Source organism: Sminthopsis crassicaudata, chromosome 5, assembly GCF_048593235.1.
Source record: "Sminthopsis crassicaudata isolate SCR6 chromosome 5, ASM4859323v1, whole genome shotgun sequence".
NCBI classification, from domain to species: Eukaryota; Metazoa; Chordata; class Mammalia; order Dasyuromorphia; family Dasyuridae; genus Sminthopsis; species Sminthopsis crassicaudata.
In genome coordinates, this window is record NC_133621.1 from 100,126,672 (window position 1) to 100,144,032 (window position 17,361).

Consider the following 17,361-nt stretch of genomic DNA (forward strand, 5'->3'; position numbering starts at 1 on the left):
ACACTGGTATTCCCAGAAACATTTTTTCAGGTTTGTTTTTTTTTTAATTTTATAATTATACCTTTTTTTGACAATACATAGACATGGGTAATTTTTTACAACATTATCACTTGCACTGACTTCTGTTCTGATTTTTCCCTTCCTTCCCTCCATTCCTTCTAGATGGCAGGCAGTCTCATACATGTTACATATGTTATAGTATATCCCAGATGCAATGTATGTGCATAGAACCGAATATCTTGCTGCACAGGAAGAATTGGATTCAGAAACCTCCCAGAAGCATTTTGATAGGACTTAATTTTTAAGGTCTCAAGGGAGAATGGAGAATAAATTACATTAGTCACCTCATTCCCTTTCTTCCTTCATGTGCCTAGAGGAAGTGACTGCTCCTTAACTAACAAGTTAGATGACCTATCATCTCCTTTTGATTAGCAGATTATGGAGTGGTATATTTGCTATTCTTTGATGTAACCCTCCCCAAGTCTCTCTTTTAAAGTCCTACCAACATCATGGTTTCTCATGCAGTCCTTGAGGACAAGATGGAGAGAGGAGGAGAAACAAAACTATCAGACAAAATCAGAGCAGGTTCCAGAGCCATTCCAAAAAGCCAATCATTGATAGATATATGTCAACTCAGATGACAAGGACTTGTTCTTAGTATTGCATAGCTCAGAATTTTTATAAATGGTCTATATAAATGCAAAGAACTTTCCTGGCGAATTTTCAAATGACATAGCTGATACATTGGATAAGACCATAAAAATAAAAATAAAATGTTTAAGGAACCAGAACAATAACATAAACATAATACAATGGAATAGTGAACATTGGGATAGGGATAAATTTCAATTACTAACAACATTGGGGAATCGTGGCCAGATGACAATTCATCTAAAAGAAATACAGCGAAAAGAATATTAATAAAACATTTACAAATATACAAAGGATAGTAAAAGAGACTCAGAAGAAATACACAATTTGTTATATTTTTAAAAGCTTCACGTGAAAGAAGATCACAGTTTCATATACAAGAAGCTGAGGTAGTCAGGGGAAGAAACTTGATGTTGTCTAATCAGATTAAGGCCCATAGTGGAGGAGGGGAGGACTAAGTAAGATAATGAACAAATGAGCTCATCAGCTCATTTAATGATTTAATTAACATTTCTATTCTTACATTTCTCAAATCTGTTTGTCCTCAAACTCAACAGGTCTGAAACTGAACTTTTGCCTCTCTTTGTATTCCTAAGGCCTGGCACATAGTAAGCACTTAATAAATGTTTGCTAGAAGAGCTGATAAATCCATTAGATTCAAACAGTAGTAAAGAATTTTTCCATGGCCTGGGTTTGTAGCTCACTCATGGTTGATGTATTCAAAGATTCTGTCCTATCATAAAGTAGCACATTTGAAAGCAACCTTAGCTCCCCCACTCTTTCAAAGTATAAGAAAATGTTAGGTCACACAAGCATTGTTCCAATCCAAGCAACATTAAAAGTTAAGAGACGAATTTGTTATCTCTTGCTTTGCACTTACCATCCTTCATGACTGGCTTGCTCTGACCTCTTACCTCTGCTTCTTAATTTCCCTGGCTTCCATCAAAATTTAGATCAAATCCCATCTTCAGTCATAGGCCTTTCTGGGCCCCTCCTTCCCAACTATCAATCCTTTCTTCTTTCAAAATGCATAATCTATGACCTAGAACTTTATTGAGAGTCTCCCTCATTAGAATGTACTCTTCATGAGAACAGAGACACGTGCAGACAATAATTTCTTCAGGTTTGAGTTTTGTGAAATCGCAACATTTAAAATTCTGAACAGTTTATTAAGTTATTTGTCACTATGCTGAAATGGTTTATCACAGAACTGTAGAATTTCAAAGGACCTCAATGGCCCATTAATTCCTACTTAGTAGTTTGCCATTCATCTTTCATTCTCAAAGAGGAGCAAAGATATCACAAGAATTATGTCTTCACTTGCACATGAAAGTAAGACAGAGCTGCACACAAGTCATCAGCCACACTCCCTCTCCTAAAGAGTCAAGATGACTGGCAAGGTCCCAACATTTAATGGATTATGAATTGTGTTACAAATACATTTTTTTCTCAGTAACTATATATATATATATATATATATATATATATATATATATATATATATATATATATAGAATGTTGGATGCATTATAAGTTTATTTCTACAGGCATTCAAAACCGCCAAACTCTTCCACAAAATGATTTTGGTGTTCTTGCAATAGTGACAGCAAATGCTAACAGCTTTTGAATAACTGCATTGTATTCTTATAACCTCAACCCATCATTCAAAACCTGTACTGAAGAAAAGAATTTTACAGAGGGCAAATACCCATTTCCTGGTGTGGGAGAGGGTCAGAGGTCCACTGTGCAAATGAAGGGAGTAGTCATATAGAAGAAACAAGTCAACACTAATGGTGGGGAGGGGAAACCATTATGAATCTACAATGGATACATGTCATAGTCAGTGATGGTCATAGAGTCACAGGAAGAAAAGAAAATCTTTGAACACCAGATACAAATTTTCTTTTCCCCTATTTCTCCAGAAGGACAGGAGATCTGGAAAGAGCAAGAACTGCATTCTATTAACTACATTCTATTACCTATATATAATTATGACAATCTACAGCTTTATTTAGTTTAGTTGCCTTCAAGTCAGAATAAAGTGTTTTAAACTTTTTCTAAGAATAATGTTGCATATAACAAAACCTGGCAAAATATTTATCTACTACTGCCTTTAGGGCAAGGGTTTAGGGAAAGAAAAACACAACAGTTATTTCTTTAATCATTCTCAATGTATACCCAGTAGAACAAAGTCTTCATTGATTAAGATGGTTAAAATGAAGGAGCAATCAGATAAAGATAATGGACTAATCCTATAATTTGCCAGCTTTGTAATTGCTAATGATAATGTACAAGGTTAGGAAGAACAAATCTTCCTGTGTAACAAGATTAGACTTACTCATAGATCATTCTTCAGCCTTATTGTTCAGTTATTTTAAAACATGTCCTATTCTTTGTGACCCCATTTAAGGATCTCTTGGCAGAGATACCAGAATGGTTTTCCTCATTTTACCAATGAGTTTATGAAGGGTTAAGGGACGTAATCAGGGTCATACAGCTAGAACTCTTTTTTTTTTTTTTTTTTTAATTCATTTTCCAAATTATCCCCTCCCTCCCTCCACTCCCTCCCCCCGATGACAGGCAATCCCATACATTCTACATGTGTTACAATATAACCTCTATACAATATATGTGTGTAAATACCATTTTCTTGTTGCACATTAATTATTAGCTTCTGAAGGTATAAGTAACCTGGGTAGATAGACAGTAGTGCTAACAATTTACATTCACTTCCCAGTGTTCCTTCTCTGGGTGTAGCTACCTCTGTCCATCACTGATCAACTGGAAGTGAGTTGGATCTTCTTTATGTTGAAGATATCCACTTCCATCAGAATACATCCTCATACAGTATTGTTGTTGAAGTGTACAGTGATCTTCTGGTTCTGTTCATTTCACTCAGCAACAATACACTCTCTGTATTCCTCCTGCTGGTCATTTCTTACAGAGCAATAATATCACATAACCTTCATATACCACAATTTACCCAACCATTCTCCAACTGATGGACACCCATTCAACTTCCAGTTTCTAGCTACAACAAAAAGAGCTGCCACAAACATTTTGGCACATACAGGTCCCTTTCCACTCTTTAGTATTTCTTTGGGATATAATCCCAATAACAGCAATGCTGGGTCAAAACTTTTGGGGCATAGTTCCAAATTGCTCTCCAGAATGGCTGGATTCTTTCACAACTCCACCAACAATGTATTAGTGTCCCAGTTTTCCCACATCCCTTCCAACATTCATCATTATTTGTTCCTGTCATCTTAGCCAATCTGACAGGTGTATAGTGGTATCTCAGAGTTGTCTTAATTTGCATTTCTCTGCTCAGTAGTGATTTGGAACATTCTTTCATATGAGTGGAAATAGTTTCAATTTCATCATCTGAGAATTGTCTGTTCATATCCCTTGACCATTTATCAATTGGAGAATGGTTTGGTTTCCTATAAATCAGGGTCAATTCTCTATATATTTTGGAAATGAGACCTTTGTCAGAACCGTTACTTTTAAAAATATTTTCCCAATTTGTTACTTCCCTTCTAATCTTGTTTGCATTAGTATTGTTTGTACAGAAACTTTTTAGTTTGATGTAATCAAAATCTTCTATTTTGTGATCAATAATGATCTCTAATTCTCCTCTGGTCATAAATTCCTTCCTCCTCCACAGGTCTGATAGGTAGACTATTCTCTGTTCCTCTAATCTATTTATGATCTCATTCTTTATGCCTAAATCATGGACCCATTTTGATCTTATCTTGGTATATGGTGTTAAGTGTGGATCCATATCTAATTTCTGCCATACTAATTTCCAGTTTTCCCAACAGTTTCTTCCAAATAATGAATTTTTGTCCCTAATGTTGGTATCTTTGGGTTTCTCAAAGATTAGATTGCTATAGATGTACCCTTTTTTGTCATTTGTATCTAATCTGTTCCACTGATCTACCGTTCTATTTCTTAGCCAGTACTAAATGGTTTTGGTGACTGCTGCTATATAATATAGCTTTAGATCAGGTACACTTAGACCACCTTCCTCTGACTTTTTTTTCATTAGTTCCCTTGCAATTCTCGACCTTTTATTCTTCCATATGAATTTTGTTGTTATTTTTTCTAGGTCATTGAAATAGTTTCTTGGGATCTGATTGGTATAGCACTAAATAAATAGATTAGTTTGGGGAGTATTGTCATCTTTATTATGTTCGCTCGGCCTATCCAAGAGCACTGAATGTCTTTCCAATTATTTAAATCTGACTTTATTTTTGTGGCAAGTGTTTTGTGATTTTTCTCATATAATTCCTGACTATTCTTTGGTAGATGGATTCACATATACTTTATACTCTCAACATTTGTTTGGAATGGAATTTCTCTTTGTATCTCTTGCTGTTGAATTTTGTTGGTGATATATAAGAATGCTGAGGATTTATGTGGATTTATTTTGTATCCTGCCACTTTGCTAAAATTCTGAATTATTTCTATTAGCTTTTTAGCAGAGTCTTTGGGGTTCTCTAAGTATACCATCATGTCATCTGCAAAGAGTGATAGTTTGATTTCCTCATTTCCTACTCTAATTCCTTGAATCTCTTTCTCGGCTCTTATTGCCGAGGCTAACGTTTCTAGTACTATATTGAATAGTAATGGTGATAGTGGGCAACCTTGTTTCACTCCTGATCTTACTGGGAAAGGTTGCAGTTTACTTCTATTGCATATTATGCTTACTGACGGTCTTAAATATATGCTCCTGATTATTCTAAGGAATAATCCATTTATTCCTATACTCTCAAGAGTTTTTAGTAGGAATGGATGTTGGATTTTGTCAAATGCTTTTTCTGCATCTATTGAGATGATCATATGGTTTTTATTAATTTGATTATTAATATGATCAATTATAGTAATAGTTTTCCTAATATTAAACCAGCCCTGCATTCCTGATATGAATCCTACTTGATCATAGTGTATTATCCTAGGGATAATTTTCTGAAGTCTTTTTGCTAATATCTTATTTAAGATTTTAGCATCAATATTCATTAAGGAAATTGGTCTATAATTTTCTTTCTCAGTTTTCGATCGACCTGGTTTAGGTATCAGTACCATGTCTGTGTCATAAAAGGAGTTTGGTAGGACTCCTTCATTCCCTATTTTTTCAAATAGTTTATATAGCATTGGGGCTAATTGTTCTTTAAATGTTTGGTAGAATTCACATGTAAATCCATCTGGTCCTGGGGATTTTTTCCTGGGGAGTTGATTAATAGCTTGTTCTATTTCTTTTTCTGAAATGGGACTATTTAAGCAATTTATTTCCTCCTCTGTTAATCTAGGAAGCCTATATTTTTGGAGGAAGTCATCCATTTCACTTAAGTTATCAAATTTATTGGCATAAAGTTGGGCAAAGTAACTCCTTATTATTTCTCTAATTTCCTCTTCATTGGTGGAAAGATCCCCCTTTTCATTTGTAAGACTAACAATTTGATTTTCCTCTTTCTTTTTTCTGATCAGATTTACCAAAGGTTTATCTATTTTATTGGCTTTTTCATAAAACCAACTCTTGGTTTTATTTATTAATTCAATAGTTTTTTTACTTTCAATATTATTGATTTCTCCTTTTAATTTTTGTATTTCAAGTTTAATTTTTGGTTGGGGGTTTTTAATTTGGTCTTTTTCTAGCCTTTTAAGTTGCAAGCCCAATTCGTTAATCTTCTCTTTCTCTATTTTCTTCAAATAAGCCTCTAAAGATATAAAATTTCCCCTTATTACTGCTTTAGCTGCATCCCACAGATTTTGGTATGATGTCTCATCATTGTCATTATCTTGGGTGAAATTAGTAATTGTTTCTATAATTTGGTCTTTCACCCAGTCATTCTTTAAGATGAGATTATTCAGTTTCCAATTACTTTTTGGTCTATTTATCCCTAACTTTTTACTGAATGTAGCTTTTATTGCATTGTGGTCTGAGAAGAAGGCATTTATTATTTCTGCCTTCCTACATTTAATTTTGAGATCTTTATGTCCTAATATATGGTCAATTTTTATATAGGATCCATGAACTGCTGAGAAGAAAGTATATTCCTTTCTATTGCCATTCAGTTTTCTCCAAAGGTCTATCATACCTAGTTTTTCTAATGTTCTATTTACTTTTTAAATTTCTTTCTTGTTTGTTTTGTGGTTTGATTTGTCTAAATCTGAGAGTGCAAGGTTGAGATCTCCCACTATTATAGTTTTACTGTCTATTTCTTCTTGCAACTCTCTTAACTTTTCCTTTAGAAAGTTAGATGCTATACCACTTGGTGCATATATGTTTAGTATCGATATGGCTTCATTATTTATGCTACCTTTCATCAGGATATAGTTTCCTTCCTTATCTCTTTTAATTAGATCAACTTCTGCTTTTGCTTGATCTGAGATAAGGATAGCTACCCCTGCTTTTTTGGCTTTACCTGAAGCATAATAGATTCTGCTCCAACCTTTTACCTTTACTCTATATGTATCTCCCTGCTTTAAGTGTGTTTCCTGTAAACAACATATTGTAGGGTTCTGATTTTTGATCCAGTCTGCTATCCATCTCCGTTTGATGGGAGCGTTCATCCCATTCACATTTGCAGTTAAAATTACTAATTCTGTATTTCCTGCCATCATATTATCCCCAGATTATGCTTTTTCCCTTGACCCCCCTGAACCCCTTCCCCAATATTTAATTTATAGACCCCCCTTGTGATGTGCAGCCCTCCCTTTTTTTTTTAGTATCCCTCCCCCCTCCCTCCACGTCCCTTCCCTTATTCTCCTTTACCTTTTCCCTTTTCCTCTCCCCCCTTTTAATGAGGTGAGAGAGAATTCTCTGAAAAACAAATATGTCAATTATTTACTCTTTGAGCCTCTTCTGATGAGAGTAAGATTTACACAATGATTCTCCCCCTCTCTAAATTCCCTCATATATGATGTATTTTCTATGCCTCTTCCTGGGATGTAGTTTCCCTCTTTTTATCACACCCTCTCCTGTTTCTGATACTACCCCCTTCCCTTTACTACACCCCCTCCTTTTTTTTTTCTTTTATATCAGTAAAATCAAATTATCCATGCGTACTTTCTATATACCCACAACAGAGATATAGTTCTCAAGGGATCTGTGTACCTTTTTCTCTTCAGTCTTGTGAATGTAGATCAAATTTTTTGTTTAAGTCTGGTTTTTTTCTTAGAAACATATGGAATTCCTCTGTTTCATTGAATGACCATCTTCTTCCATGGAAAAAGATGCTAAACTTAGCTGGGTAGTTTATTCTTGGTTGCAATCCTTGATCTTTTGCCTTTCGGAATATCAGGTTCCAGGCCCTTCTATCTTTTAATGTGGAGGCAACCAGATCTTGTGTGACCCTTATTGTGGCACCTTGGTATTTAAATTGTTTTTTCCTAGCTGCTTGCAGGATTTTCTCCTTTGTGTGGTAATTCTGCAGCTTAGCCACAATATTCCGTGGTGTTCTTTTTTTAGGGTCTATTTCAGAAGGAGTTTGATGAATTCTTTCCACATCTACTTTCCCCTTTGTTTCTATTATCTCTGGACAGTTCTCTTTGATAATTTCCTGTAAAATAGAATCTAGGCTCTTTTTTTGGTCATAGTTTTCAGGAAGTCCAATGATCCGCAGATTATCTCTCCTAGATCTATTTTCCAGGTCTATAGATTTTCCCAGTAAGTATTTGACGTTATTGTCCAGCTTTTCATTTTTTTTTTGTTTTGTTTGACTGATTCTTGGGTTCTCAATGAATCATTCATTTCTATTTGTTCCATCCTGAATTTTAAGGAGTTATTTTCTTCATTCAAAGGTTTTAGTTCTTTTTGTAAATGCCCAATTTCGTTTTTAAATGAGTTATTTTGCTCTATTGAATTTTTTTCCATTTCCCTAATTTTTTTTTGAGAATTATTTTCTTTTTCCAATTCAGAAATCCTATTTTCTTGGGACTTTTTTATCTTCTCCAATTCAGAAATCCTATTTTCTTGAGACTTTTTTATCTTCTCCAATTCAGAAATCCTACTTTCCTGTGATTTTTTTACCTTTTGTAATTCACTAATTTTGTTTCCCTGCATCTCCTGTGAATTCTTTATTTTTTCCAACTCCAATTTCAGAACGTTGTTATTCTCTATCATAGCTTCTCTTTCCTTTCCCCATTTTTCTTCAAACTCTCTTAACTTTTTAATAGTCTCTTCAAGGAGAGAGTTATGTGATGGGGGGGCAGAAATCGTTCCCCTTTAGGTTGTTATCTGCTGACTCTCTGCTGTTAACTTCCTCGGGATTGGATACCCGCACTTTCTCTGTGTAGAAGGAATCTATTGTTTTTTGGGGGGTTTTGCTCATACTTAAAAAATCTTTTGGGGTCTGTCCCTAGGGTATGAAATTATTTATTTATTTCTTTACCAGCTTCCTCCCAGACGGGATGGATGCAGCGGCCCCTGTGCCTGAGCTAAGAGAGAGCTCTGGGAGAGAGTTCCCCACCCCCTCCCTGGAAGTGCCTCACAGGTGATCAGCACTGCTGTGCTTTGAGGGCGCTGTGTTTTAGTAGCTTCCCTGAGGTTTGAGATTGAACAGTAAAGGCGACTCAAAGCCCAGCCTATGTGTCCTGGTGGAGTGTGGATGTCTGCAGCAGGTGAAGTGAAAAGCCCCTGCGCTCAAACTGGAAGTGTCTGCCAGAAACCGCGGTCCCTAGTTCAAAGGTTCTGCTTCTCTGGGACTTCCATTCCACAGCCTCCAGTCGAGCCAGGAACTATGAGTTACCGTCCCGCCCACTCTTCAATCTCTTAACTACTCACAGGTGAGAGCCTGGATTGCCTATGTCGGCCTCACCCCCAGTGTTGAGATCTGCTGAATCACCCCTGGGATCCGGGAAGATCCAATCTGGTTTAAATTTTAAAGTTGCTTAGATTTCTCTTCTGAACTGCTGTATTATAAGCAGAGAAGAGCTAACAGCCTGTGCCAGATTCTTTTATCACAGTGGCTTCTCTGATCCCAGAGCCCTCCCCAGCGCGACCGGCGCAGTGCACCACCACCCCACCGTCTGAGCTGGCCTCTCTTCTTCCTCCCCCGGGAGCTGATCTTTCCTGTTGAAACTCCAGAATCTCTTCAGCTGGTAAGTCGTGCTTCCAGTCCTTGTGGATTCTATCAGTCCAGTGCTATTTCTGAGGCTGATTAAATCTAGTTGGTTGTGAGGGAAGAAAGGAGCTTACACAGTGGCATGTATCTTCTCCGCCATCTTGGCTCCACCCCCCAGCTAGAACTCTTACCAGCTCATCAAATATTATTAATTAACAAACTGGTGAAACTTCCTTTCTTATTTAATAATTGAGCTCACATTCTTCCCAGTTCACATACATGTACATACATGAGTACTTTATATGTGCATATTCAGATATACATATATTTGCACACTTGGATATGTACCTCTATGTCTAGCAGTTGGGGGAGCAGGATAACTGGTGTTATTGTAAGGGCAAAGAGATGACTGATAAATCCACTTTATAAATATTACCCTTCTGTGCCATTCTCTCCTGACTCCAACTTGGATCTGCCCATAAGGGTGGATTTCAGCAAGACTCATATCTTCCCTAGTATGACCCCAGTCTCTGGCAATGGCAACCTCCTTGCTCTAGATCTGCTCCCACTTCCATGGCAACATGTCCCAGTCTCCCACTCCTCCATCCCAAGTCTCTGAAAAGGCAGCTACCAGCCCCACACTCTCAAGTCAAGGAAAGTAAGGGAAGCAAATAGCCATAGTCTTGGTTTTTGCAAATGGGAGCAGTGATACTGAAAGGGTGATGCTGTATTGATAGCAGCCCAGGGCCCACTTGCAACTAGGTCTGCCCTTACTCAGCTTCCTGTCTCATGTGATCTCTGTTGGGGCTAATTCTCTCTCTTCACCCCCTCTTTAGTAATGGGGAAGGGCTAAGTTCTCCAGGGGACCAGTAGAGGAAATTCAGACAGTTTCTCACTCACCAGTGAGCAGTTGTTTTCTGGTGTCCTGTTACATGAAAATGAAAGTAAAAGAAATCATGAAGTTGAGTATTGTCCTAAGCATACCAAGCCTAAACTTACCTTGTTTGCAACTTCTACCTATTATTTCTAATTTTACTTTCTACAACCAAACACGTATCATGTTCTCCAAGTTTTCTCTTCTGGGCTAAACATTACCATTTCTTTCCAGCAATCTTCATGTGACAAGAACTCAAAGCTAAACGCGGCTGTCCAGAAATGGCCACAATACTTCAGCTATGGTCTGACTAGGGTACAATATCAGAGAAAAGCCATTTCCTTAGAAATTTCCTAGAAACTACCTAGAAAGGAATACCTTTCTAAATGAAGGATTAGATCGAATTCTTTTTTTTTCTTAGTTTTGTTTGGTTTGGTTTTCTGACTAGAATAGCAGACCCAGTTTAAACCTTCAGGTCCTCTTTATATACATTAGTGTCTAACTTCCATACTTGATTCCTTTGGTACATGTATAGTAATTTTTAAAACCTAATTATGAAACTTTGATTCAGCCCAATATTTGAACTTTTTCATCCTTCCTGCATCATCCAGTGTTAGAAATTTCCTTCAAGTCTGTCTTATTGACAGATCTTATATCCCTGTGAACTATCCCTTTACCTGTCATTAATTTTAAAAATTAATAGCATAGGGTCAAGCATAAATTCTTCAGGTACTCCACTAGTGATCTTTTTTCTAAATTGACAGTGAACCGTCACTGATTTCTCTTTGATTCCAGCCATTCTCTCACTTCTGAATCTATTTAAATATAGTATGATGGAGACTCATATGTCTCTTTTTTCCACCAAAAAAAAAAAAAAGCCCATGAGATATTTTGTCCAACAGACTGCTAAATTGAATCATTATAGATTTTAATCTCTGCAAGAATACCAATTTTCACAAAATCCCAAGTCTTTTAAATTTGAAATACATATAAATATGAAAATTATATACATAGATCACCATATGCAAATAAAACCCATGTTCAGATACAAATGCTTGAGGATAGGGATGAGGGGAGATTTATTAGCAAGAGCATATGGCTCATAGGAACATTTAGGATCAAAAATAAAGGATGGGGGTGGTCAAATGGTTAGCAATTTTGTGTGGGATGAAGGACACCTGGGACCATACCTTATGACCTAATCTGTACTTTCTGCTACAGGAGGAAACCTGATCCATGTACATATAATCCTATTTCTGGAACTTTCTGAGTAATAGGGAAAGGGTTATCAATTAATTTCAATGTTTGACTACCTTCCAAACTAGATAGAATGGAATTCTAAATTTGGATTTCTAAATTTTCCATTGGGTCATTCTGTTTCCCTGGAAGTCGTCAGTGCCAAGTTTTGAGGGATAAATAGCAGTAGTTGAGAACCCTGGTTCTACCGCCTTGCCTTGCCTAGATCCCTAGGACAACCATGAAGGCCATTCTCTTCCTTGCCCTCCTGGGGGCTGCTGGTAAGTTTCTCTTGTCAAATCAACAAGTATTTACTGAGTTTTGTCAGGGTTCTAGATGCTTCAAGGGATTAAAAAAAAAAATTAGAAACTCAAAGTCCTTGTGAAATATAATCTAACAAAAGAAACAAGGCTAGCCCAGGAAAATAAAAGGAAAAAATGTAAGACAGCATGTGACTAATAGACAAATTGTGTGATTCAAGCTATTTCTGCTAGACCAAATAAATGTAGACTTTATGGAATATTTGGTAAAGGCTCCAATTTAAACTGAATTTTAAGAATAGGTGAGAGATACACAATTATAGAAAACATGCTGTGAAGAAGGAATTATTATGTGCCCTTTTTGGGGCACATAACTCCCCCCCCTTTTTGGCCAGGCAATCAGGATCAAGAAACTTCTCTGGGGTCACAGCTAGGTTGTGTCAAGTGTCTGAGACTGGATTTGAAGTCAGGTCTTCCTGACTCGAGAGTTGGTGCTCCACCTACTGCACCCACACCTATCAGGATCTTCTTCAGAAAAGTTCATATCAATTTGAAAATCAAGTAAGAGAGAGAGAACAAAAATGGGAAGAAAATTGAGAGTAATGCAAGAAAATCACAAAAAAAATTAATCAACATTTTGATAGAGAAGGCATTAAAAATAATCAAGAAAATGATACCTTGGTGAAGCTAGATGGTGCAGTGGATAGAGCACTGGTGCAGTGGCCTTGGAGTCAGGATAACCTGAGTTTTAATTTGACCTCAGATCCTTAATGCTCATTAGCTGTATGACTCTGGGCAAGTCACTTAACCACAAATGCTTCTCTAAAAAAAAAAAAGAAAGAAAAAAATTACACTTTTTGAAAACCAAATGGTAAAGGAGGTACAAAATGCCAATGGAGTAGAATGCCTTAAAAGGCAGAATTGGTCAAACGGAGGGAGGGAGAGAGAGACAGAGAGAGAGAGACAGAGAGAGAGAGACACACATATACACAGAAACCCGGGCATACAGAGACAAACTAATGGTGTCTAAATACAGATTGGAGAATACTTTTTTTTTTACTTTATTTTTCTTGAGGTGTCTTTTTTGGAGTTCTATGTTTTCTTTTGCAACATGACTTATAGAAATGTTTTGCATAATTATGCATGTATAATATATATTGAACTGCTTGCTTTCTCATTGAAAGAGGGTGGGGAAGATGGAAGAGAATTTGGATTTGGAATTCAAAGTCATAAAAACAAATATTAAAAATTGTTTTTGAATAAGAAAATAAAATGCTAAATTCATTTAATATATAGATATATATTTTTAAAAAAAGAAAGAAAAGGTTTTATCAAGAACTTAGTTACATGGCTTCTATGCTAAATTCTTCACAAAAAGAAATAGCTCTACCCAGTCTCTTTATTCCATAATAACATGGAAGGGACACTGATTCTGTTACATATACTCATGTGTCTGGTTCAATGGGTCTTGGTGAAAGGATGAATATGAATAAATAATGATCTTTAAATCATGTACATGTCATGAAGTTTGTGAATATTAAATAAGATATGAATTGAAGTGCTTATGGACAATAGGCAAGCAATTTTTTTTGTTCTAGTCATGGATGGATGACAGATTTAAGGTTTGTTTGTTTTTTGTTTGTTTGTTTTCTGAGGCAGTTGGGATTAAGTGACTTGCCCAGGGTCACACAGCTAGGAGATGTTAAGTGTCTGAGACTGGATTTGAATTCAGGTCCTCCTGACTTCAGGGCCAGGACTCTAACTTTCTTTAAGACAAGGGAATAGGATGGAAAAGAATAGTTAGCTATACAAACTATGATAAAATATTGAAGCAGATTTCTCTGATAAAAGCTGCTTCTCAGATTTAAGGATTCAAAGTTATCTCAGAGATTGTAATATCACAAATTAGGAAACTGAGGCCCAGGAACATTAAAGTGACAACTATGGTGATACAGGGTAAAAGTATCAGATTTGAAACTATGTTTTCTGATGACAAATTCAATGTTCTTTCTACTATATTATATTATATTATCTAAGGGAAAAGCAATATTGATCAAACTTGGAAAATTTCCTAAAGAACTGAAATTTCAGGAAGTCCTGTTGAACTGAAAAATTCCTGTCTCATTCCTTTCTCAGTTGCTTATCCCGTTAGTGATGATGATGACAAGATTGTTGGAGGCTACACATGCCCAGCTAACTCCCTCCCCTACCAGGTGTCCCTGAATTCTGGCTACCATTTCTGTGGTGGTTCTCTCATCAATGAACAGTGGGTGGTTTCTGCTGCTCATTGCTACAAGTCGTAAGTAACCAATATTCACATCTAAGGCAAGCTCAGTGTTAGACCAAGTCCACGAAATTCATTCAGGGCTGGGCAGTCTCCAAAGAATTTCTAGGTAGGATTGATGGATAGATGGGAAATTGATTCAAGGAAATTGTCTTCTAAAGCTGGAGGAGCTACCAATGGAATGTGTATGTTCATAGAAAGAAAAAAGGTAAAGATCAAATGAGAAAAAAAAGCAGCATTGACCTCTGAGAATCCTTCAGAAAATTACCTCCCAGTTCCTCCTTACTTGACTCTCATCTTACATGACAAAGAAATCTTAAATGATTGGGTATTTCCCAAGAGATTATTCACTTACTTGTGTGTATTTAGTGGGGAAGGGAATAGAGAGTTAAACTCTCTATTAATGTCTCAACTCAGACATTAAAATCTCTATTTTGGAAGAGAAAATGGATCTTGATAAATTTCAGAGTTGAGATCTAGGATATACCCTTGGTTAGAATTTTTTAAGGCCCTCTCTCTGTGTCTCTGTCTCTCTGTGTCTTGTCTCTGTCTCTTCCTTTCTGTCTCTTTATGTGTGTGTTTCTGTGTGTGTGTGTGTGTTTGTGTGTGTGTGTGTCTGTGTGTGTGTGTGTGTGTGTGTATATATATATCTGTCTGTCTCTCTTTCTCTGTGTTTCTCCGTGTCTCTGTCTGTGTTTCTCTGTGTCTCTGTGTCTCTGTGTGTGTGTCTCTCTCTCTGTCTCTCTCTGTCTCTCTCTCTCTCTCCCTCTCTCTCTCTCTCTCTCTGTCTGTGTGTGTGTCTCTCTCTCTCTGTCTCTCTCTCTCTCTCTCTCTCTCTGTCTCTCTCTCTCTCTGTCTTTCTCAATGTCTCTCTGTCTCTTTCTGACACTCTCTGTCTCTCTCTGTCTCTCTCTCTCTGTCTCTCTCTCTCTGTCTCTCTGTCTCTCTCTCTCTCTCTCTCTCTCTCTCTCTTTCTCTGTCTTTCTCTCTCTCTCTCTCCCTCTCTCTCCCCCCTCCCTCCCTCTTCCTTCATATTTCTACTATACCCTCCCTTCCCTGGGTCACTTGGCAATTGACGACTGGGTGAGAAATAAAGATGTGAGTTCAAGGCTTTTTCCTAGGGAAAGATGTGGTAGTAGTTTACTGTATTTGATAAGATAGGTATCTGATTAGATGTGACTTACACTGGCAGGCATAAGCAATGAAAGGAAATATGGAAGAGAGAGAGAATGGGATGATTTGTATGAAAAGTGGTTACCTGAGTGTTGTGAGATAGAGAGTAAAAAATATGGGGATCAGTTTGCTTAGGGGTGTTCTTTGTCTATCCAGCCGAATCCAGGTGAGACTGGGAGAGCACAACATCGATGTCCTGGAAGGTGGCGAGCAGTTCATTGACTCAGCTAAAGTGATCCGCCATCCTAACTACAATTCTTACATGATTGACAATGACATCATGCTGATTAAGCTGAAAACACCTGCCACCCTCAGCTCTCGAGTGGCTGCCATCTCCCTGCCTCAATCCTGTGCTGCTGTGGGAACTTCTTGTCTCATCTCTGGCTGGGGCAATACTTTAAGTTCTGGTGGTAAGTGACTCTTAGAGAGGGTCAAGAGCATTAGAAGTCAAAAAGTCCAACTCTGACTTTCCCATCCCCACACATAAACACCTCCCATTTCCAGGATTCCTTATTGGATTATAGTTAATTGTATAAGAACTGGGCGGAAAGGCCAGAAATATAGAAGAGATTAGGGTTATACCATGCATGTATGTAACTTAGCAAAAGGGAGAATGTCTGGTGGGGTGGGTAAAGACATTCCTTAATATTTGATTGATTGGTTTTTAGACATGGAGGGGGGAGATATGAATGTAGATGATACTACTGTCTTTTTAGAGCAATAATATTTTCATGGAGCTAATATCATTAAGGATCTTAGGGTAACCAGCATTCATCAAATCCCTTGTTGTTCATAACTATATGATCTGAAGTTAATACCAATAAAGGTCGAATCACATTAAAGGATCTTTAAAAGTGCCAGAGAAGAAAGAGAAAACCTATTAGTTGAGGAACTTGCAGTGTTTCACAGAGAATATATAATCATGATTATGCTTATTCCAAACAGTCAACTACCCAGAGCTGCTTCAGTGTCTGAATGCCCCCCTGCTTTCTGACGAGACCTGCCGCAAAGCCTACCCTGGACAGATCACCAACAACATGATCTGCTTGGGCTATCTGGAGGGCGGAAAGGATTCCTGCCAGGTCAGTTTTTTTTTCCATCCCCTCTCCACTCATTCTTTCCCTCTTTCCCATATTCCAACTAATCTGAGAGAGTTGGAAATAGAAATACTTTTTAAATTTGCACTCATGGATGGCATCAAATGGGAAGATGCTTTGGGGACTGGGGACACCAAATATTTTCCTTCTAAAATAGCTACATGATAGTAGTGATCAGAAATGGCATGGACTTTATGCTTGCCCTAATTCAGGTATTTTAGGGAAGAATGTTGGGGATGGGACACTTTGCAGAAAAATGTGATGGGCAAAATGATCTTTAATCCAACCTCACTTTTACTCTCTCTATGACTGCTCTGCTTCCTGAGATCACAGACAAGATGAGGAGGAGATATTGAGGTGGGAAGGGAAAGGTGAAGTAAAGAGAAGTTAGATTCCCAAGAAAACACTATTCAGAAATGAATATCAAACTAAATGTGTATTTTGGACCTGGCAAGGCAATGTTTGGACCGGACCCTATTTTCTGTTATGGACCAAAAGAAAACTGATCCATTTTATGTTCCAATTCTAGGGTGATTCCGGTGGCCCTGTGGTCTGCAATGGACAACTTCAAGGAATTGTCTCCTGGGGTTATGGTTGTGCTCAGAAAGGCAAACCTGGTGTCTACACTAAGGTCTGCAACTATGTGGATTGGATTAAGAAGACCATTGCAGAAAACTAAAATCTTTCCTTTATGGCTTCTTTTCTCTGATCTAATCCT

At 37.3% G+C, this 17,361-nt stretch overlaps 1 protein-coding gene across 1 annotated transcript; it reads left to right on the plus strand.

Annotated features, from left to right (window-relative positions):
• The first annotated feature begins 11,970 nt into the window (after positions 1-11,970).
• On the plus strand, positions 11,971-17,322 carry LOC141545239 (cationic trypsin-3-like). Its single transcript, XM_074272277.1, has 5 exons — positions 11,971-12,110; positions 14,226-14,388; positions 15,703-15,956; positions 16,492-16,628; positions 17,173-17,322. The coding sequence occupies exons 1-5, from the start codon at positions 12,071-12,073 to the stop codon at positions 17,320-17,322; spliced, it is 744 nt and encodes a 247-aa protein (XP_074128378.1). The 5' UTR covers positions 11,971-12,070.
• Positions 17,323-17,361: the final 39 nt, after the last annotated feature.

Coding starts and splice junctions, on each gene's coding strand:
- LOC141545239 (XM_074272277.1), top strand. CDS start 12,071: ATGAAGGCCATTCTCTTCCTTGCCCTCCTGGGGGCTGCTG. Junction 12,111..14,225: donor TGCCCTCCTGGGGGCTGCTG/GTAAGTTTCTCT, acceptor TTCCTTTCTCAG/TTGCTTATCCCGTTAGTGAT. Junction 14,389..15,702: donor GCTGCTCATTGCTACAAGTC/GTAAGTAACCAA, acceptor TTGTCTATCCAG/CCGAATCCAGGTGAGACTGG.